We start from the raw sequence: 23,591 nt of genomic DNA on the forward strand, positions 1-23,591 counted from the left end.
GCTCCCATAAGTCCTGCAGACAGGCTTGTCTGAGAATTTCACATGGCATCATGTGCATTAGCTTCTAGTGAGCAAAACAGTATAAAATGAGGTCATTGAATATTACAAATTACTTGCATCATGAGCTTTAGTTATAACATGTTTTTGTAAAAAAAGTACTTCAGCAATAATAGGCTCTGCCTAAAAACATTCAGACAGCTGCATTAATTTGGAAGGCCTTTGACTTAGCAATGAAACAAAAATTAGATCTAATTAAATGCGACACAGAGTATGACTTTTCAACAGGTATAAGATTTTGGATAATAACAATGTCTGATAACATTGACTCCTGATACCATATATTTTCTCTAAGGAGAAAACATAAAAACACTGTGGGACACAATCTGTTCTTACATAATCTTGGAGACTAATCCAAAAAAGAATTTGATTAAGAGAAATGTGAAGTAAATGCATGAAGATCCTTCACTGCATGGGCTCTACAAAACTAATTGAAAACAGCTGTATGTTATTCTGTTTTCGGATAAGTTACTTTTATTGTTTGGTACACAATCTGCATGCTAGGGATGGGTATTTTCTTTTGATTGTAGAATTTCTGATTCCTCTGCCCATTTTGTGTAATAGCTACAAAGTTCTAACTTACCTTTAGGAAGATGTGCCTAAATGACCCATAGACCCATAGACAGTGCACTTTTTGCATCAGTGGCACTACTGACCAGATCCAATGCCCCCTGAGAAAAAGATTTAAGCCCAAACCCATACAAAAATTGGGCAGGGCAGTCCAAAAATTAGCCATATTTAGGTAGAATGGGATTTATCTAATCTATTTTACTCCTCTAAATACTGACTACAAGCGCAACTTGAGGTAACTATCTCCAGCATTATCTAACTCGCTGATGCTTTATAGGTCTGCATCACAGACATTGGGGCAGACAGATCCATAGAGGCATTTTGTAAGAATTTCTTTCACTCACTTGTCATTTCAGAGTTTCCATTTTTTGCAACCCTGATTTGCACCACTTTTATTCCTCTTGCTAGTACTGTCTGCCCTGTATAATACTAATGAGAAGCAGGCAAATTTTTCTTTGCAAATAAATCATGTAATTACTTTAACCAATTTCCCCTTTTCACTAGACAATTAGCCACAAATATCCAATGATTTACACCAATTTGCTCATTATTCACAGTCACTCAGTAAATAATAAATATGAACTCAAACAGCTGATGGGCTATTGGAGAACTTTTCCTGTTGACATTTGCTATTATGATTCACTGGTCGTGCCCTACAGTCAGGCTGTACTGCTATAAGCTATGAACAAGCAGTACAAGGAAGGACTGGATTTTTTCAAGGAAAAGAGATTCTGAATGAGCAAAGGAAAATGATAGGGGAGCAAGAGAAAGATATTGGCAAAAATAGAGACCAAATTCTTTGAAATGCATCCTTTTATATGCAAAGCGCTTGCTCAAGCAAGAGGCCTTTATGAATGGGCATAGGTAGCCTAGGCTTAAAGTTGGCTCTGTCCCTGCTTGGCAAATGGCAAGGCTGAAGCACGGAGGGGCACACTGATTGAAAGCAGCCCAAGAGCCTGTGGCAGATGGGTGACGCCACCTCCCAGTCACCAGAGTCACAGGCTAATGCTCTATTCACTTAGCTTAATTGCTTCCCTAAAAAGAAGGCTGCTGCCAGCTTTTCTTCAGTTTAAGGATTAAGCAAAATGTTCAGCCATATATTAGAAACATGTGAGGTTTGGAAGTTTTGATCTTATGATGAAGTTTGGATATTGAAATAAGACTTTTCAGTAAGAGAAAGTACGGAAAATGACTGAGAATGAAGTTTTGAGTCCCTTTCTCAGAGTTCTACTCATCTATGAAAGTACAGAATAATGGTATCACCTATGCTGATGCTGAAGACACAAAAGCCTGGGCCAAAGGTGTGGATGAGCCTCAGCAGTGGGTGTGGAAGCCTTGCAACGCGGTCGGACAAAACCTCAACTGGACCCATGCTCCGATGGAGTTACTGAGGTTAAGACTCAGTTTTTATTTAGGGTTTCTGCTTGTATTGCAATGGCTGCATCCATGCAACACTGTCAGTTCAGCTGGATGAATGCTGTGTCACTTAGGTTGATTTAAATCTGAAATCATTCCACTGTATAGGAGGACCTGTCTACAAGAGGAATTTAGTGTGCAGTGAAACAGTGTGTGAATTTATAGAGTACTAGCTGCTTTGCACCAGCTTTTTTTTTTTTGTGGAAACCTGTGCAAGGGAGCTTGACTCACATTCAAAGTGCAGCAAAATATCATCCAGAAAGGCAAACACTGGAGGAATTAACATGAAGCAGCCAGGATGCTATAAATTCATACCCCAGCTTATTGCCAATGTAGGCAAGCTTCAAAGAGCTACACTTGTGCAAAATTAGTACATGGCAGATCAGAATCATACCCCAGGAATTGCCCTTTCCAAAACTATACCTGTAATAACATATGATATAATGAAGGTGCAATGAATTTTCCTAGCTGACTGCATTAAAAATAACAATGTACACTGCTCAACTATGTGATTGCTTTCCACAGAATGTAAACAAAGAGGCTGAGATAATTTCCATCCGCTGACTTATTTTTTCCAGCTAGATCAGCGAGCTCATCAGCTCCCACCTTACGCAAAGCCGAGTGAAATTGCTAATCCTGACTCCCTTTGTCACAGGAGTTATAATCAACCAGTTGTTGACTAAATATTAATGCTATGTGACCTGCCTCATGTGGCCTTTCCCAGCAGGAAGAATTTTAACTTGGAACATATAGCGGTTTCAAAGCGCTGCTGAATATGCAGGTAGAGCAAGAGAATTTGCATCCAGTTCAAACAGCAAGCAAGCAAACACTTGGATTCACACACTGTTCCCACTAAAATAATATTAACGCAAATTGAGATAGCTCAGCATGCAAACAGAATTAGAACCAAATGTAACTTACACTTCAGTTCTCAATGATCTTATCACAATTTAGTGGCATGGGTTGAGCTGAGCATAGTTAAAGCGTCATTAGTACAATGTTGCAGCCAACCATGAGTTATTCTAACCGATGTCTTATTTTGCCTTCCATAAGCAGAGCTGTAAGACTGCAGTTTTGCTGCGTGAATGTCAGAGCGGGTGTATGGTCATCTGTTCCACAGGGTGCAAGTTTGCCTGTCCCAAACAACTCTGATGAGTAAAGAAAAGTCACCGCAGAGCCTACTGGCTTTTCTTACACCCCCGGAGTATTCTTGGGGGGCAGCTCACAGCACCGATAGGACGTATTATGTAGTGGCCTGTAAGGTGCTCATCTGAGCAAATGCGGTCCCAGTCGCCTCCAGTGTTTTTCTCAGGAGGATTATGGAAAGGGCGTTGGAGGCCTGTCGACAGTTGAGTAGTCGTGACTGTGTCCTCACCTGCAAAGTGAGTGAAATTCTGGCCACCAAGCCTGGCCGCCAAGCCTAGCCTGACTTTATGTCATGCCTCCCAGCACACGTGCGAAGGGCAAGTAAGCCTGAAAAGCTATGTGTGGGCTTGGTCGCTGAATTAAGAGAAATGCATGAAGAGCACTACAGCAGAGACATTCCTTATAAAACTGTTAACTGTTAATTAGGCTTTCCTGGAAGGTATTGGTAGAAGCAAGGGCTGTACATAGTGTAACCCCGCTTCTTTACCCCCTGTCACACAAACCCTACAAGTCTGTATGGTAACTGGATTACGAGTGACAGCATAACTCAAAAATACAATGGCAATGGTGCAGGTTATTGTGGCTATGTTTTAAAGACTACTAAATTTTATACATGTATCCAGAAGGTAAATTATACCTACACGTTAACATTTGATTTGGGATCCTCCCTAAACAAGAAATACACTTAACTGAAATCAGGTATATCAATCTTTTAGGCATTTAGGCAAGACCAGTCTTGCATTTGAATATTAGCTGTTCACCCTCAATAGTCAGAGCTGATCTCTTAAACCACGCTTATAACAGTACCAACCATGCCAGTCCGAAACCACCAGGCATGTCCATATACTCCTCAGTTTAGTGCCTGGATAAAAAAATCTGAGCATCTCAGAGTATTCACACTGGGTAAAAATCTGCCTCAGTCTCCTGGGAGGGTGCCTGTCTGTTGTGTTTGCTACTGAATCTACTTGGGAACAAAACAGGAGAAACTGAAATGTTTTATAATATGCTCTAAGTATCTGCTGTATTTGACATCTGTGGGCACAGCCAGTGAAACACTCCAGTGAAAATATGATTATATACAACATACAGTGCTGGCTGGTGCATGCAAAGAAGAAATCTTCAACCAGTGCTCAACATGTTACGTTATGAGACCACAACGTTATTTTTAGTCTTCGATCCTACAGAAAGACTCTCCGGGCCATTAAGCCTGTGTTCAAATTGCTTAATGCATATGCAGGAAAACAGTGCCTTGAAATCCAGCACAAGGTTTATGCCTCATTTAGGTCTCATGTGGGGCCTCCAAACACAGCTTAAAAGGGGTTTAGGTTGCTCATAAGATTCATGCGGATCTGCTGCATGGCAGTAATTTTGATCCCTGTCTTCTGACACACAGTAGCCTACCTGTGCTCTGCTTCTACAGATTGCAATTTTTGGAAAGGCAGCATAAGCTCTCTGCTCTTCCATGAAAGACCCTGTCTCAGTGAGGCTTTACCCTTTACGAATGATATTTTTTTCAATAAGTATACATTTACACAAAGAATATACTGCCAAAAAGAAATCACCCTCGTCTCTGTTTCAGAGAAAATAGCCAGGACTAGTGATGCTTGGCATACCTGATGTGTCCTTTTATAAAGTTAAGCTCCCAAATACTCATCTTCTATCTCGGCAAACAAACATTAATGGCACATGTTTTAGAAATGATACAAAAGACAAGCTAATTTTAAGAGTGTGACCAATATATTATTATTGAAACTAAAATTATTCCAGATAATTCCAGTGCTTAACTGTGAACAAATATATACACATACACACAAGACAGATGTGCACAGTCCTGTCATTTTCCTATCTATATAATGGGAAGAGAAACAAAGAAAAGGAGGACTATTTTAAATAACTAGAATTAAACAATGCCTCAATATTCAAAATTCTAGTCTTACCATGATCTCCAGTCATGGTTTGCCATATTTTAGTTTTAGAATAGGTCTATTTTAATACCATTCATTAAAAAAAGCCATCTTCTCACTAAATTTTGCATTTTCAAATTAAAATATTTTAAATGACAGCAAATTAAATTCAAATCAATGACCTCTTATTATTGTGACTATATTGACAATTCAATGAGTAGGTGGTTAATCGTCACAGTGCCATTGATTTAAACAAAGTAAAAATAACTGATTTAAGTCTTGAGAAATGCTGCTTTTTGCTTGGATCACCCTTTTTTCAGTACTGAACCAAGGTAATATTTGAGTTTTTGTTGTTATAGCGATAGCAGGAATGCAAGATAAGCACATTTTATAAATAGAAATAAATTTGAGAGAAAACATAAGTGGCTTTTTTATTTTGAGAAAGACAGAGAAGCAAGGCAAGCTACAGTTAAAAATCCACCTATATATATTAAGTGAATACTTAATTCCACCTAAGAATTGGTAAAGGTTTGTTTTGGCATTTAAATAGCAGGTTGTCAATTCTGTTTAAACGTGTGCCTGACTTTCCTCAGTTTTCATGGAAGACCTGGCAAAAGCAGAAAGTTGCATTTCTTTCGGTGCAACGAAAGGAGCTGAGCGCTAGCAAAAGCGCACGTTAGGCGCTGGGATATTTATACCTGCGTGGTGCACGCGTACTGATCACCCGGTCCTGAACCCAGAGCACCTGAACCAAACCCACGCTGGGCGCGCGTGCAGCTCGGGCTCCTCCAGGAGGGAGCGCGGCCGGGAGCCCAGAGCCGGCGGGTGCCTGCCTCCCCATCCAAGGTGCCCGGGAGAAACGCTTCGTTTTGCTGCACGAAGCGCGGCCAGGGCAGGAGGGCACAAAGCCGCGGCTGCCTGCGATAGCTGCTGGCCACGGGTATGCGCCGCGGGGTGTTTGCGGGGGGCTGAGACGCCCTTTGCGGGAGGGGAGCCATGCAGGACGGGAAAGCCCGATGCCACGAGAACGGGGAGATGACAGAGGTGTCTGGAGAGACAAATTGCCCCTCTGATATATGCACCTCGAGCCTCACTAACCAAGAAGGCTCTTAGATACCGGGTTATATGTAAAGCCATACTACGCTCTTCTTGTATATGACATGCCTGGATTCATACCAGCAGCTAAAACCGCAAACTGATTTTCCCCATGAAGTGAGTTCTTGATAGATTTTATGTTTACTATCTAAAACAAAACAAATTACTTAAAGGTAAATGAAAGCTACCTGCAACCGCCTGTGAAAGGTTAAGGTTTACCATGTCACAGAAAAGCTAGATGACATGCAGTACCTGGCAGTTTCTGAAGACAGAAAGAGACAAAGTGAGTCTGTCTGAGACAAAATCTTGTTTAAAATCAGTTTTAAATCTTAAATCTCACAAGCCAAAATATCATTTGCTTCTGGAAGTGTTTTCCTTTATGGGTTAGTAGTGTATGGATTAGTTTACCACATTTCAAGTTTCCCTTTTTTTGCTCAGAAAACTGAAACCAAAACATCTCAAGTATACTCTTATATTCTCCCATTTAAACACTGTTTGCTATTACTCTTAGTCACAATGGACAGAATCAACTGCATACGAAACACAGTACTCTAAAAGTTGCAAAATTTCAATTAAATCACGTATGACCTATTATTTTTAGTGATCAAAAAACAACAAGAAAAGGAAAACTCTTTATAATTTTGGAGCTCAGCTTGGACTGTACCAAACACCCAAAGAAACTCCCAAAGCCGATCAGCTTTATCCCAACAGGTTCAGCACTCGTCTCCCTTCATCTCCACCACTGTCCTTTTCCAGAAGGCAGAGGTCTCATTACCTGGAAGCGGCAGGCCTCCTCCTGCCACCCACACTGCTCAGCTAGCACTTATTTTGGGGAATGTCACTGATTAGAGGCACATAGTGTACACCATTGCTCTCACACAAAGACCTGAAATGAAAAGTCACGGCTGTTCCCACTGACCTTCCCTAGCTCTCCATTGACCATCTGAATCCAGTATGCAAAGTATACCACAAAACTGATTCTGTTTATCTGTCTGTCTATCTATCCATCCATCCATCCATCCATCCAGCTCTCTCTCTCTCTCTTTCTTTTCTTTAACCTGTAAACTTCAAAAAAATTTTCATATAAGTCAAACTTTCTCTTGAGGGACATCACTCCTTGAAGAAAATCAGGATGTCAAAGCCAGGCAAATTCTTAGCGCCCTTGACTGTTTCTGTTCTCTGACAAGCCCTCCCAGTAAACAATCACAAACATTAATTTCTCTATAGTTAAAAGCATGCAGACAGTGAGACTAAAATATAATTGCTTTCCACTACTCTTTGCATATACCAATGCTGAATAAAAATGCACTGTGTTGCCTGTAATATGCTTTTCTTAGGTCACAAATGTGTACTAGAGTACCACCAGTCAAGACGAAACCCTTGATCCTACTGTCTGATTGTAGAGTACTCACTTTATTAAACTGTTCCCTGGACACTTTTTTCCCTACAAATACAGCTCCTCTCTTCCAAAAGGTACTGTATTTACTGAGTCACTAATAGTCTCCTGAAGCCAAGAAGCACACATACATGCAAGATTTTCACTGGGGTTCGTGTTGCTGAGGGGGGAATATGGGTGTGTGTTAGCAGTGTTGTTATCCCACTTTGCTCGCTGGGTATTCTCCTTGCATGCTTGCACTGCCCCAGCAAGCTGGTACAACAGTATCTCATGTACTCTGCCACCATGTGTACCTTAAGCATATTTGCTTTCCATGCGTTAGTGCCCTCTTTGCAGTTGGTTCCCTTAGTAATTTGGGGCAACAGCCTGATTAGGAGGAGAACTGGATAAAGGGAGAACAGCAGGTGGAGGCGGAGGTTAATCAACTTGCCTTTGAGAAGAAAGAGATAACTTTGGTGAGAGGACTGTGGTAGACTGACTGAGAAGGGGCAGCCTGGAGGCTTGTTCTGCCCTTCCTCTCCAAGAACAGAAATGCTGGGAGTGATGTCTGAGGGACTAGAGAAGATGCATGGCAGGTTAGAGAGGTCAGGAAGAGACTGAAAGATTGAGGAGAGAGGAGTGAAAAAGGAGAGGAGAGAGCAATGACTAGCCACAATGACACACCTGGGAACCTGTTCAGAGTGGATAAAAATAAATAATTTTGTTTGTTTCTTAGAAGGGGGATGAATGGAACAAAGCTGCACAGGACTGAAATGGGCAGGTTGAGCAGATGGAGTAATAAAAAGCAAAAATACTTCCAGGGCCATTCAAGGAATCCTTTGGCAGAGAAAAAGCAGCACAGGACTAACTGTGGAAATCACTGGGAAATCTGAGGCAGCAGAGAGATTACTGCAGGATATGGGCAACATGGTGAGAAACTATTTGCGAACCAAGGAAGCTATTCAAGACTATAAAGATCAAGAGGAACAGCCATTGCTGGGGCAGTCTAAGTGACAGGAAGTGTTGTGCAGGCTTAGTTTGCTTAAGCTGAGCTGGGAGTAGAGGAATACGGGAGAGAGAGAGAAAAGGAAAGGCCAGGGTGGATGCCCTACCAGGAGTGGGGAAAACAGAAAAAGAAATGAAGGAAATTTAGGGAGACCAAAGCATATTGAAAGCTGTGCTGGGATCAGGAAGGGGAGAACATGGCATGGAACAGGGAAATCGGCCAGATGTGCTGGCAATGGCTGCAGGAGATTGTAATCAAGATGAATGAGATGGGAGAGGGAAAGCAGGGCAGTAAATAGTGAGGCAGCTAGTTGAAGATTGACACATTTCTTCCTGGAATGAACAGACAGAAAAGGGGCAGGCTGACAACGAAAGCGAGAAAGCTTAGCGCAGAGAATAAAAACAAGAGAGACTCAGTAAGCTTCACATTTTTATTAACTGGTAACAAAAACGTTGGTGGAAAAGTGCTATACAAAGTCAAACATTTGTGTGTATGTTACCATTATGTGTGGACTGTCGGGCATCTGGGAGACCTGTGCTGGAGCTGTTGTAAGAGCTGTTTTTCTCTGTAACTCTACGTAACCAATTTTGATATTTCAGTTTTCATGAATATAATAAATACTTGCGTGCTTGATAAGGAATATAAAAAATGCTTTTAGGGCTTACAGGTTTGGCACACATTGCAATTACTTACTAGCAACTCTTTTGAGAAACCTGAGAGGCAACCAGGTTGCCTTTCAGCACTGAGGCTCAGCACCCACAAGTCGCCTGTGGAGTTTCGAACTGTGCTGGCTCCAGCTCCTGCTCCACAGCAGCGCTGAGCTTTCAAGTTTTTCATGCTGCTTGTCAGCTGCCCTGCTTGGATTAGCTACTTGTTGACTTCATGATCCCTATGCTTCAGCAGTCCTCTCATCTCCTTTGCACGTCCTGATCTTTTCACTCCCATTTTCAAACAGTGAATTTCCCTCCTCTTCTAAGTTCAAATTTTCCTTCTGACCTTTCTCAAATGTCTGACCTCAAACCCCACCTTTGCTGCTCCAACTTTTTGAATCCATAGAACCCTTGTGCAGACATCTGAGCTCCCTGCTCTATCAGGATGAGACCCCACCAGGCAAGCCATGGGGGAGAAGCGTGTCCAACAATTTCGTGTTTCTTAGAAGTGCTCAGTGTTTGTTTGCATCTGAGAGACGCTCTTTTAATAGTGGTCCACAAACTCTGGGCTCTCTGGATACCTCCTAGCACATTTTGCACGGTTATGCTCTTTTTCCTCCTCTTGTGAACCCACAAACCAAACACAGCTGTGTGTAGCCTGTAAGGTGCTGCAAGAGCTAATACGGGGGTAGTGGTGAGGCAGCCTGCAGCGGGGACCCACCAGAGATCCCCTGTACGGGCACTGCGCATCCCTGCCTTGCACAACAGGCTGGGCCTTCCCCCTCCAGATCTTGCTTCCAGCAATCTCCCGGGCTCTGGTTTCCCCATTTTTTCTCCCTGTAACTTTCCCCCAGGTGATCGAAGCTCCGAAGGGCCTCTCCTCAGGTTTGCCTGCCACTCGGTCCCCTTTTACGCACTCGCTGCCCTTTTACCTTTTATGCACTCAAGTTTTCCCTCATTAGACCCACCCTGTGAACTAGCTTCCCCTTCTGCCTTCACCAAAACGTGTGTGTTTTGAAGCTGCTGCTGCCCTACTGAACAAAACAGAGCGTGATTAGATGAAGGAGTGTGGGATGTGGAAGGCAGTAAGAACCGGGTTTATATTTATTTGTATTTTGGCAAATTTCACAAAATGCTTGCTATCATTTCAATTTCCAGAAAGCTGCAAGTTCAGGCCATTCTTTTCACTGTAACTGTTTTTTCCATGCCAGTTTAAAAAGCAGTGTACTTTCAAATCAGAAGCTAAATATAAGCTTGTGAAACAGGCCCTGCATCTTTCCCCATATTTGGTGATGTCTGACATTCCATAATTATTTTACATAGCTGATTCTTTTCATGAACTTGGCAGCTGAAGAGAGCCACGTCCTTCTGAATAAACTGTAGGAGTTTCTACAGGAATACGAAACAGATTGCTAGTTTTCTCTTAAATACAAAAGACCAATATTGCAACTTTCATTTGAATCTCACAGTTAACTGTTGCATTCCACCTGCAGGAGGTAAAAAAGTAATACCAAAAACTTCTTGGGTGAGCACTGCTTGTTTTTCAATAGATTATTTTGTAATGCTGTGTTTTTGAAGAAACCTGTATTTTTAAAGGATTGGCCGTTATTAAACAGCATTTACTGCATAAGGGAAACTTATGATGAATTTATTAGCATCTGTGCCAGACCAAACATCTGCAAATTTTAGTGGAATAGGCAAGAGGAAATCAGAATTTTAATCCTGCTTTTCAGCTGGCATTATCATTCAGCTATTTTAAATCTAGTTGAATTATTAAGAATTTACTTTTTCAATATATAAAGCTTAGGGTGAAGTGGACAGACCCAGTTCAACACAGTATTCCACATGAACTAGGCATGTGGATAACACTGTCCTTAAAATACTTGTTTACACATGCTTAAGCACATTGATAAAAGTGGATGATAATTTTAGAAAACCATTGAGGCATATGCTGGCTCTAAATATGCCCAGATGAGTGGTGGGAGACTGTCAGGTTTCAGAGGTTTCAAGCTTCACTTTCACATTAGAAGTACCGGTATCAACCTAGAGCTCAAGAAAAAAGTTCTCAGTTCCACTTCACAACATTTTCCTTGGAAAAAAAGAGAGATTATGGCCAATGTTGCCTTAGGTGGCTCATTTTCCAATGCAGCCCTTGCCCGGGGCTGAGCAATTCCCTAGGCAGCGCTTTGCCTCCTGCCTCCTCCTCAAAGCCTGTCCTCCTGTGGCAGAAGTAGACCTGTGCTTTTTCGGTATTCGCTGGGGAAGGAGGTCTCTTGCGCTATTTCTGGTTAGTGCTAAACTTGCTGAATTGCAGTTCTCAGCAGTCACGTATCGCTACAGCTGGATTCGACTTCTGCTGTTCAGTTAGCAATTGATGGGGGTTAAAAAGAAATCTGCCACACCATCAAAATCATCACTATAGTGATATACTCAGGGTGCATACAGACAGCCACGAATGACTGAGTTATTGGGACTTAATGAGCTGCTTTTCATGAGCTGAGTTACAGGAATCTGCCTTAATTAAAGAGTAAAATACATTAGAAGAGAAGATGATTAAACCTGAAGTATAAAGTGTTTTAACTAATATATCATATTTAACAGGTGGGTAGCAAAAGGTGTTCCTACCTGCACTTACAAAGCCTGAGCTCAGGAGTGCGATTTGGTAAACTGGGATAATTTGATTGTTTATAGTTGTCCTATTGATATAAAGGCTAAGTATTCAATATATACAGAGGCTGCTAAACTTCAGTATAGATTGTTTGTTCTGGGAAATAGCTGATGCCTAAGGGATGTTAGGGAAAAAAAGATTAATAAAATCTAATATTACAGACCACATTGAACCGAATTATTTTGCAGACATATTGCATAGGTTTGTGACTAGGCAAACTACTTAACTGATTCAGAAAGTGATTTTAAAAAATATGAAAAAGCAGATATTTGCAAAATGTTGCTGACTATTCTCAGTTAATGCATCTTGGAAGGGCAGCGATGATATCAAGACAAACTTAATGAACAGGAGAAATGGTGTGACATAAACAGGGCATAATTCAGTGAGAACAAGGCTAAACTTCTACATGTTGGCTGGAATAATCAACTGTGAAAACAGAGCGGAAAGTGCCGGGAAGGATCTGTGAGTTACCATGCGCCACAAACCAAACATGTCAACCATTTCATACTGCTGAGAAAAAATCAATGTCATATGGGGATGCATGAGCACAAGTGCCATATCCAAGATGTGTGAAATAATCCTCCTACTCTACCTGGTGCTGCGAGCCTCAGCCTGAATCCTGCGCCCAGTTTTAGGCATCACACTCCAAAGAAGATGTGCAGCAGCCAAAGCGCAACAAGAAAGCTGGAACCCAGTAAGCACAATCTTTGAGGAGATCTGGGATGAAATGGAAGAGGGCTGGATTAGTGAAAGTGGTCCCAAATATGCAAAGAAAGAGGAAATACATTGCTTTCCAGATGCAGTGGAGCATGAGTTGCACTTGAGTTGCAATGGAGAAACTGAGATCACACATCATGCGAATGCTCTCATGGTGGAAAGTGAAGCACTAGGGGAAGCTGTCCAGGGAGGAGTTAAAATACAAACTGGACAAGTATCTGCTAAGAAGGGTGTAACCTTGTCCTGCGGCAAGGTCAGCAGCTGTCTGGAGATCCCTCTTGGTTCTCTAGTTCTGATGAGAAGCTAAAAATCCTCAGCTGCTATAAACTGGGGAAACTTCATTAATGATTTATTCTAGTAGAGGGCCTTGCCTGAAATCTGTCCAGTGTATTTTTTTTCTAGCTCATTTTTGCTTTTGGCCATGAAATAATGGGAGAGTAATAGCTACAGAGCTACCCTGTTAGCCAGAAATCCTTTAGCCTTCTAAAGGTCAGTTAATCTATGATTTAATCTGATGGTCACCGAAATTAAGTGGAAGTATTTCAGTAGACCGCAGTGGAGGGTGGTTTGTGTCTCTAGCCTTTGGTTACCTTGAGTTAAGCCTTCCCTATAAGCCCAACAGTGTATATAAATCAAATACATTTCAAAATTTATGAAGAATCTTTCTGTTGTACTGCAGGAAAAAAACCTGCCTTTCTAGCTATCTGCTGGTTTAAAATAGTTCTCATTAAAAACTCTAGAATGTCTTTGGTGCCTGCTGTTCACCTGTTGAGGCTCCTGTTCTTCCTTGGGAGATTTTGTGCAGCTAGGAAAGCAAGAGAAATTCATATGAAGTTGGTTGTTACATCCTGACTTTCTCATAGTGAGAGCTGAGTTGTGTATTTGAAACTTACTCTTAAAAAACTGGAATGTTTCAATTAACAAATACCCCCCCCCCCAAAAAAAAAAAAAAAAAAAAGAAAAAAACAACCCAGCATTGGACTATAAAGTTTGGCAAGACTAAAATATAAGTGTGAAACTTCAAAGTTAACCTTATGTCTTTAAAGATTTCAAGTCTCAGCATAGTCACTATCAGTGAATTAAAGATTTGAATGGCTGTCCCAGAAAGCAGATGCCTTGATCCCTAACTAGAGCTAATCTTTCATATTTTTGAGTCACTTTGCCTGGGTACTTTCACTCTTGCAGATGGACTTTTGATTTTATTTCTACTATGCATATTTTCTTTTAACACATCTGGAAATTCTCTGTGTATTCACATAAACTACTTAGTTGGAGGAACAGATTTTTATAATACATGCATAGAAACAAAAGCCACAAATGAAAACGTAAACTTAAGTCACAAGCTAACCTTCTTTTGACTCAGAGTTCTCGTGCTGTATTTCCTCTTGATTATGGTACAATTTAATTTTTTGTGGATGTCATATGAAAATGAAGATTACACACAGCAATTGATACAACATTGTTGACTTCTGTTTGTCACTGAATTTATCTTATATGTTAACCGGTAGTGTGATGCACTCAAGCATAGTCTTTAATTAAAGCACGACAAAACCGCACATATAGTATGGGCATGGCAAAGGAACCTGGCACTTGATACAAAAATAACTGTGCTGAAACGTGTCATATTACTATGTGATATGACTAAGTCAGTGGAGACACTTACGCTTGAAATCTGCAGTATTACTGAGCACTGATTTTCAGTTGGGAAAGCTGTGATCAAATCAATGCATGTATTATTCTTCACAAATGAATAATGTTGAGAACAAGGACATATTAGACCCCTACAATGTACAAAGCTTTTCGCACTGTTTATGAACCAAACACAAACCAAGAGATTGTGAACTCTCCAGAGTTTCAGAGTTCCAGAAAGCTCTTTTTCTCCCATGAAGTCCTTCTGTCTATTCTGATAAAATGCTAAGTTTCTCCACAAGGGCCCTGGTCCACAGACCACCAAAATCAACAGGAGAGTCCACTGAGTTTTGATTAGGAGCAAACTGATTCCCCTGACTTCTTCCTCGTTCTTCCTGTCCTCAAAAAGCTAAACAAAGCAACTCCACAGCCTGCAGTGAGCGAATGTGGTATGAAAACCAGAGTGAGAAGAATGTCAATAGCCATGGCCAAGGGGCTCCAGACGCAACTTGCTCTGTAGCCCACGGATGCCTGTGTTGCCCAGAGCCATGAGACACGTCAGCGCTACCTGCATGGGTCTGTTCTCTGACCAGGAGGAGGCAAAGCTCTGCACATCAGGGCTGTAAAGTGCTACTTAGCTGCCTCAGCAAACAAAGACTTTCCAAAAGAAAGGCAACAAAGAACTGACTCCTGCACTTATCCCACACACAGGCTCCTGTTAAAGCGCAAGCCAAGAGTAAAACAGCACTGTGCTCTCCAAAGGAGTGAGTGCTCTCTAAATGAAAAATGAAAACAGCCCGTTATTTGCCAAGAAAGCTGACACTGTCGCTCCACAAAGGGGACCTATGCAGAGGTTGCCTTCTGACATTGCTCACCAAAACTGTAATGAAACTTCCACAGAAAAGCAACTGTTGAGGTCCTCTCTTGCACAATGCATGGCATTAGCACATACTTGCTCCTTGCTACCACATGGGCACTGTGTCATACAGTAGGGTGCTGCACAACACCAGAGCTCCCGGGAACAGCTTTAATGTCCAGGTATGGTACAGATGTTTTTATAAGCAGAGGCCGTGTGGATTTGGTACGCTGCAGCGTTACATGACTAGATACTGGGACTCACACAGCAATGCTTCTCTATTTGCTGGGAAATATGTCAAGGAAGCACAAACACACAAAAGAGAGAGTAGTAGGAGATAGTTACCTAACATGATGAAGGGGATTCCCAGGAAGGTGGAATTGTATTTCCCACCAGTGAGATTGATGATTCCAGCTGCAGTCAGAGTGGCAAGGGTCACGGTCAGCAATCCCAGCAGGCCAAGCCAGGGCTTGCTGCGGACACAATCCTGCATGGAGCAGCAGAGAATGGCCAAGGTGACCACAAGGGCCAAGCTCGTGATCAGATAGCGTTCTGACACCCTGCTAGTCTTCTGGAAATCCTCCTTCAGCGAAGAAGAAGTGAAAGGATACATTTTGACTTTCCTGTTAGATTTCTGGAAAAGTTCAACAGTGTCACAAAAAATGGATTCCCACTTTTCCGCCACCATGTCATTCAAGGAATTGATTGCCTGCAAGTAGTAGGTGAGCTGAATGGCTTCTGCAGACTTCACCCGGTCTTTGCTGTGCACAGTAACCCCACCAAGCTGATGCCCGTTATACACTTCCCTGCCATCCTTTAAGTGAGTAATCGGATATGTGATCGCAAAATTAGTTCGATTAGAAGAACGAGCAGCCTTTAATTCCTCCAGTACATGCACTATGTCGTCCACTATGCATGTCTTGTCATTGTTCAGGATACATATATGGGCAAACGTGTAATTGAAACCAGGTCTTTGAACTTGGATCCTGGTCACAGCAGAGTGCAACTACAAGGGAAAGAGAAATCACACATGTTATTCATCAGTTCATCTTGCACAGAAGCAGCAAGAACAACAGTGGCGTGTGACCTCGGTCGCTTTCCTACTTCATCTAAGCAACAACAACAAAAGTTCTGCAGTATTAATAGCACACTTGCTGCAAAAAAGGAAGCATGCATTAAAATAGCAGTATTATTCTCCTCTGTCCTTTACTGATAACTCAGGTATGTTGTGACTTGCATATGTGCCATGTGCATCTGCTCTTCAACCCCTCTAAATAAGCGAACTCAAAAGGCCTGGAACTTCACTTTCAAGTGATCTAACAAATATAAAAGGGATAGCTACAGCATGACCATATTTGGGGATGCTCTCATACTTGTGATTGCCAAATTACTTTCTCAACAGATAAACTTCAGGTACAGAACGCAGAAAAGCAATGTGACCATGAATACCACTAACATGGGATGTAATGGGAGTCTATCAGTTGGCAGTGGAAGGGGATTAGCACCTTCTGAGAATAAAGGACAGACTACAGCTGCATGGCTTAAATGTGGGGATTGTCGGCATAGCAGGAATAAGATAGCTGACATTAATTAATTTGCCCTCTTTTTTTTCCCATCAATCCTTAGCAAAACTGAGAGCGAGAAGTAATACAAACGACTGACATTAGTTTGCTCGTTCTCTCTCTTGCAGAGTTTCTGTTAATCAGAAAAGGGCCCAATCTTAGGGGCTGCAGGTTATTATCTTTTATTATGTTGGTATAGTAACTTTTATTGCAGCCTCCCTTTTACATCATTTTGCATCTCTGAAATTTTTCATCCCTGAGCTCTGACTCAAAGTGCATTCAGTTATTTGTGACCATCACAATGAATTTCAGTCAACACAGAAGAAGCAAGAAACCTGAAACATAGGAAGGAAATAGTCCAAATATAGTAGGGTTCTTGCAGTATTTTTTTGGGGGGAAAAAAAAAGAATTCTTTGCTAATGTTAGGAGTCTTACAAAAAGCAAGCTGGTTTTTGGCCTATTTTTCTTTCTAAAGGTGTAGGCCAAGACCACCACCATCATCATTTACTACGTTCCATGCTGCTCTAGTTGCACAAAGAGTACTAAGAGCTTCTATAAGGATGCTGCTGAGGCCAAGGCTATGTTATCCACTGCCAGAAATTTGAGTAGACTTTGTCTGTGGCTCTACATTGGCAGATCTGCTTCAAGCAGCCACAAAGTTCAGGAAGGGGGTCCCCCTGCATGGGGGCATGCGGGCACCTGAAACTCCAACTGCCGGGGCCCCCCACATGCCTCTGAGCATCTGCTTTCTGCTTGGCTTAGTGAAATATGAGGTATTGACATGATGGTGCAGAAGGCGGCCAGTGTACACCCCTTTCGCTGACAACTCTATGAACTTCAGAGTCCGTATTCAGCGATGACTTTCAGCTTCACCGCAGGGGCCAGGTGAATCTTACTAGTGCCATTTTTCACAAGGGCTAATGAAAGGGGAGAAATCAGGTGGGGAGCCTGTGGCTGGACTGGGCAGCGAAATACGAGACAGATTCACCCTCAAGCACTGGCTCACAGCTTCTCCCAGAAAAAACAGGCAAACACCGGCCAGCGGAGTGCTTCTGGGACTAGGAAAACCCAAGCAGCTTGAGATACCTTGCCAACCGTGTCTGCTTGTGTGGCCCCATCCACTGCTCTGGAGGTGAACAAATGAACATTAGGTCCATTCTGAAGAAATGCAAATTTTATCATTAGGTCCATTTTATACAGAGCAAATGGACGTAGGAGCATTGCCAAGGTCTGGCAATAAACCCAGGCCTTTCCAGACAAGGAAAAGCCCTCCTTCACCTGTAAAGTGGGGAAACCATAACTCATCTGGGAAGCTGAAGAACTGAATTAAGAGTGTCTCTAACTTCCTTCCTTAAAGGGCGAATTACTATTTTCTGCCTCCAGATTCTGAGCAAGACAGAGAGAATTGGCTAAAGGGAAAGAATTTCTTTCTTTCTTTCTTTTTTTCTGTAAATGCATATGCAGTTTCCACTAAAATTCAAAGCGGACAAGAAATTCTTACACACAGTGAAGAGGCTGTGACTGGGTGATATTTAAAGGAACTAGTTACTTCTGAAGAAAAATGCAGATTAAAAAATAGGAGACGGTGTAGACTATGGCAGTCGAACTTACACTCAGCTGGTGATGATGGATGAATTGCCTAATCATCTTGGCTAAAATCCTGCATCTGTTCAACTTAATGACTCGTACTGACTTTTGTGTGATATTTCAGCCCTATTTGCAGAGCTCTCCTCCCCCCCATACATATGATATCTATTTTATCTAATATTAATATTAGATAAAGTTATTAGACATATCTAATTATCTTGTAATACATTACACAACTGGTGATAGACATAGCTTCAGTTAAATTGCCTCCATGCTCAGGGTGTTTTGATGTCATACAAGCTTCCTATACTTCTAGCTTGTTTCTCTAGGAGCGTGGGGGTGTATTTTTCCACATTTGTGTAGCTTTTATTTCCCACGTAACAACAGTTCAGTATCAGCAGCAGAAAGACAAGTTTGAGAAAAGAACTGAGCTAACAAATGTTTTCACAATACTGGAAGAATACAATACCTTGCCATGGTGAGCAGGAAATTCTCCATCATGGAGTGAGCACAACTAGCTGTCTGTGCAACAGCTTAGAGGTTCTTGCACAGCTTTCTTCTAAAACAACATAAATGAAAAGATTCCCAAGCACATGCCAGAGAAATGAGCCAGTACAGGGAATTCTTCCCATCCTTCCAGTCTGTCTCTGCAAAGTTCTGCTTTGCAAGAGCTGTTCTGGGGGCCTGAACTTCAAATGGATGTTGTTATAGTTTCAGGAAAATGTCCTGATTTACTGAAATCAAAGGTAGATATCTGATTTTAAATTTATTACAATGGCAGCGCACCGTATCTATTTCATCGACAAAGGTTGTAAAATCAAATGTCATATAGAGAAGTGTGGCCGAGGACAACTGGCAGCAATGGAAGGAATTTACTGCCTGTATTAGATTAAGCATACAACTCCTTCAGAAACGATCCATCAAATGACATAATGCAGAAGAAAAGAAACTGCCATACAAGATCAAACAAGGTGTGTTGCTATTTACCTACTCTGCCTCACTGCTGCATTCGTTTCCTTCTACATCTGAAGCACATTCTTTTAATATTTAGGTTATAAAATAACCTCATCTGTCACAGCAGTTATTTTATCTTTAGTGAAAGGCTAGAAGCTAAATGTCATACTTAAAATACTCATTTCTTCTTGGAAACTATCATTTCAGCTTCAGGAGCGAGTTCTGCCGTGGTGGCAGAGCGTTTGCGACGACGCTGCGGCGCACCAGCGGGGCCGGAGGCTCCCCGGCCAGGCAGGAGGGGCTGGACGAAGCAATCGCACGGCACCCGGCGGGGACCTGGCTGTTGACTTCCCCGCAGCGCAGCTTGCCAAGGAGGCACTGGGAAAGGCAGGGGAGCAGCCAGGGTGTGCTGTGTCCTGGCAAACGCCAGGCAGCCTTGCAGCCCCGAGCGCCTGCTGCAAGCGGGTGCGCTTCAGAGCAGCTCTGAGGCTCTCAGCTTTGCCAACTTTTGCCGCAGCCCCCGTTTGGCCTAGGATCGGAGACAAGCAGCCAAAGAGGACCAAAACCTTCCGTGCCCCCTGTCCCACTGAAGCGGGCCAAGCGCTGCCTGACGTGCGGGAGGAGGCACCTTTGGGAGCGCTGACTCACACTTTCATCCTCACGGCAAACAGGCAAATACGCTCTTTTCCCTGCAATTTGCCGCTTCAAACCAGATCCTAGAAAACCAGCCATGGGGCTTCAGTGCATTTTGCACAGGTCAGAGCAGCGCTGCAGCATCATCGCAGCGCTGTTTCCCTTGCTGGTCTGCGTTAGCCCCTGCGTCGCTAAGCTGCTGCCTCTTCTCCACATCCCACGGCACTCATAGCTCCCCTGCCTTGCTGTAAACATGCAGATTTTTTCCACTAAAATCCAGAATCCACATCCCTGGTTGCAGGCAGCGGGTTTCCACAAAACCCACCGGCCTGAAGAGGTTATAAAAATATGTGGCATGAATTTAGGGGGCTACTCTGTTTGCAATTTGGTTTGGATATGATACACCACGATGAAACTTTAGTTTGCTAACAAATGGTAAAGACTGATGTCTAATGTGGACAACATTAGCATCTTTTTCCTCAGGGCTGCAGTTTAAGTAACTATATTCCAAATAAATCTGACACCTAGCGCTGGGACAACAACTCATCACCAGGTTCTCCTTTATCCAGTTGTTTTCTTATCCTTACTGATCCTATTAGTTGAAAGGGAGAATTAATGGAATAATAAAAGCTGCATAAATAGTTTTTCTTGACAGGAGACATGTACTGCTTGTTCATCGCTTACAGCTTTTTCAGTTAACTAACAGTGCAAGTAACCGAAAAGCAGTTTACTGCTGAGGTACTAGAGCACGACAGCAGGAGAACTAAACAGGATCATCTCTGCTTACTTGCCGTGATGGCATCCCACTTTTGGCCTTTTCCCTGAAAGTGCTCAGTCATGAGATAATAACCTACACCTATCGCTCTTCATCCTTGTTTAAACAGTGACCACCACTTGCAATTCCCCTTTCCCTTCTGAAAACAGTCCTTATGCATATCCTGTACCATGATGGAGATTTCTAGAAAGGACATTTTCTCTTCCTTCAGCATGTTTGCCATTTGCATTTGATAACATCTTGGTCCCAGTCTTTGTTTACTCTTAGTCCCATGCCAACTGATTTATTTATTTTTGACAGATCGAAGGTGGCTCCAACTGGGAGGTAGACCCCTTGGTGAAAGGAGCCTCCAAGTAAGGGCTATTCGCATTTCACATCTCCACACCGATCGCTGTTTCAGTCTGAGATGTAGCTGACAGATAAGAGATGGGCTAAATCTCCCTGCCCTATCATTTTTTTGACTGCGGGCCCAGGAGGGGATGCCAGGAAGCGAAATGCAGAATCCCTGCACTGATCCTCAGCTAAACCGTTTGCCCCAGGGCCTCTGAGTGCCACAGCTGCAAAGATTTCTTAAAGCTATTTTTGCCCACTGGTATTCCTGCCTGTGCCATAAACGCAGGCAGGCACATGCTGAGAACCAGAGCTGCTCAGCGTGCTCCCTTTTGGTTTCCAGCGATTGCAAAGCCCTGCACCAGTACCAGGCTCTGCAAAGGGCCCCTCCAGTGAGCTCTGCACAACTTTCAGCACCGACAGCAAAGCAGAAACTGAAGGCAAAGGGTTGTACTTAGAGCTGTATCCTCAAGAAGAAATCTTGGTTTTACTCTTAAGCCATTCAAAAGACCCAGGGAGCCATGAGAAGGGGCCAGGAAAACCTCTAGCTCCTTCCATTTGTTTAAAAGTCCTGCCTTTAATTAAAAAGTGAGTGCACACTGTCAGACTTTTTTTTGTCAATTTAATAAGGAAACAAAAAAACTCTGCAGCATTCCTGTGAAGCAAACAGATCCCATCCCAGCAGGGAGGGCTTAGAAACTGCTGATTCATTTGCAAAATGGTCCAATCCCAGAAATCCTTTAAGTCCACGTTATATAATCTGCTACCAGGATCAAAGCTATAGTCAAACAGGATGAGGACTGAAGAACCAGAAATGGTAATTTGTGCCTGGCAGAGAATCTCCTTGCTGGCAGAGCGGTTTTGCTCCCAGGGAAACTCCACTGCAAGGGAGCAGCAACCTTCAGCTGGGCGCCTGGGTTTTACGCAGCTCCTCTCCCAGGCCAGGGAAAGGTGGTCTGGCTCCCCCGGATCGCAACAGAGCTGCCACCAACATTTTTAATATTAAGGAGGCGTAAAGCCAGCTTGCGGTTATTATAGTGCAAAAAATGTGTTTGGTTTAGCTGTTGAGCAGTGATGTGCAGTGTTTTATAGGTGACATTACTCATCATAAGGACTTGACTATGCTTTGTTACTTGACATATAGTCAATGAACAGCCAACTAGATAAAGCTAGCTAAATCTAAGTTTTTCTTCCTGTGTTGCAAATGAACCCGCACATACAGAGACATGTTTTACTCATGAGAATCAGGTCTTTGCAATGTCACATTACATTGTGTTTTTTTTTGCTGTCATCTATGTAGTCTTGCAATTTGTGTCTTATGGTTGGAATTAAAAATGAACTTCATTTTAGTCAGTGGTGCCAACTTTTAAAATTTTATTGTCATTTTCTGGTGTTTCTTTGAGCCCTAGAGCCTAAAGTATTGTGGTTTTTTTTTGAGAATCTTGGCTTTCGTTAGAAAAAGAAATGCCTGATCTCACAGTTATGGAGGAAAGCCTGAGAAGGCCCCAAAATAAAGCAAAGAACAAACTCATTATGTATTAATGCTTAAAAACTCGTCACTGTTTTGGGCTCCTGCTTTCTACTTTTTCAGTTGGAAGACAACGAATTAAACATAGGCTTCATTTTTCTGTAAAACTGGTTTACTGTTTGGTAATTTTTACAGGTAACTTGTGCCAAAGAAAACAAAGAGACGGAAAAGCTTTTATTGGATTGCTATAAACATCTCCTCTTTTTGTATGATCTCAGTAGTCTTTGGCATGCTCTATCTTTGCAGAGTGCTTTTTTATTCACTTCAAGAGACTGCCTCAGTTAAAAAGCAAAACGGTTGTATGAGAGAAAAGACTTACACAGCTCCCAGCTTAATTCACAAAAGAAAACACTCGGCGTACTTTGCAGACATGGACAGAATGAAACTATTCATAATGTACTTCAACCAGGAAAGGGTGCAGGTGGGGAAGGCAAGGTGGCCTTTCAGTGGGACTGGGATCTGCTGTCACCCAGCTACCATGCCTCCAGGACAGGGGGCCAAGCCAGGCTGATGGCCACCGTGTCCTGAACAAGCCATTCTGGCGGAGGGATGGAGACTGCGTGTGCAGCCGACGGGTGAAGCCAACAGATCATGACGGCTCAGAAAAAAACATGAGAAATTGTAGTTGGAGAGGAACCTTATGGGTAGCTGGGCTCTTTCTCTAGCAGTCGCACAGACAGATTTCCTAAATAGACTCTAGTTTCTAAAAGAGGATGCTAATTATTTAAGCTGTGTATTTTTACAATTAGTTTGGTCAGCTATCCAAAACATAGTGAGTAACAATTATGTTTTTTTCAAACAATTTTTAATGTAAATAAAATCTAAAAAATGTGTGAAATACGACTCCTCAACATATGGACCACTATTAGTGCTTGAACATGTATGCTGGTGGATATGTGTGCATTTATATTTCTATCGACTTTCTTGACAGAAAATTGCTAGAGATAATTTTTCTTTTCCAAAGTGGAAAAGCTTCTCCAGTCACCATGGTCTTCATTGCAACCACCGCCCCGGCAATGCCATCTGAATTTGTTTCACTGAGCTAAGGACACTCTGGTTTGGCCAGTGTATTTTCAGTCCTACTGCTCCAGGAGGACATGATGCAGAAGCAGCAGAAATCCTGCTGGGGAACT

General features: G+C 42.4%; 1 protein-coding gene across 1 annotated transcript in view; it reads right to left on the minus strand.

The window, feature by feature from the left end:
* Positions 1 to 23,591, minus strand: part of PTCHD1 (patched domain containing 1) — a 34,178-nt gene that overhangs the window by 4,536 nt on the left and 6,051 nt on the right. The window contains exon 2 of the mRNA XM_062600328.1: positions 15,435 to 16,095. Coding sequence (XP_062456312.1) covers positions 15,435 to 16,095 — 661 coding nt within the window. The remainder of the gene's footprint in view (positions 1 to 15,434; positions 16,096 to 23,591) is intronic.

This window comes from Rhea pennata, chromosome 1 (assembly GCF_028389875.1).
Source record: "Rhea pennata isolate bPtePen1 chromosome 1, bPtePen1.pri, whole genome shotgun sequence".
NCBI classification, from domain to species: domain Eukaryota; kingdom Metazoa; phylum Chordata; class Aves; order Rheiformes; family Rheidae; genus Rhea; species Rhea pennata.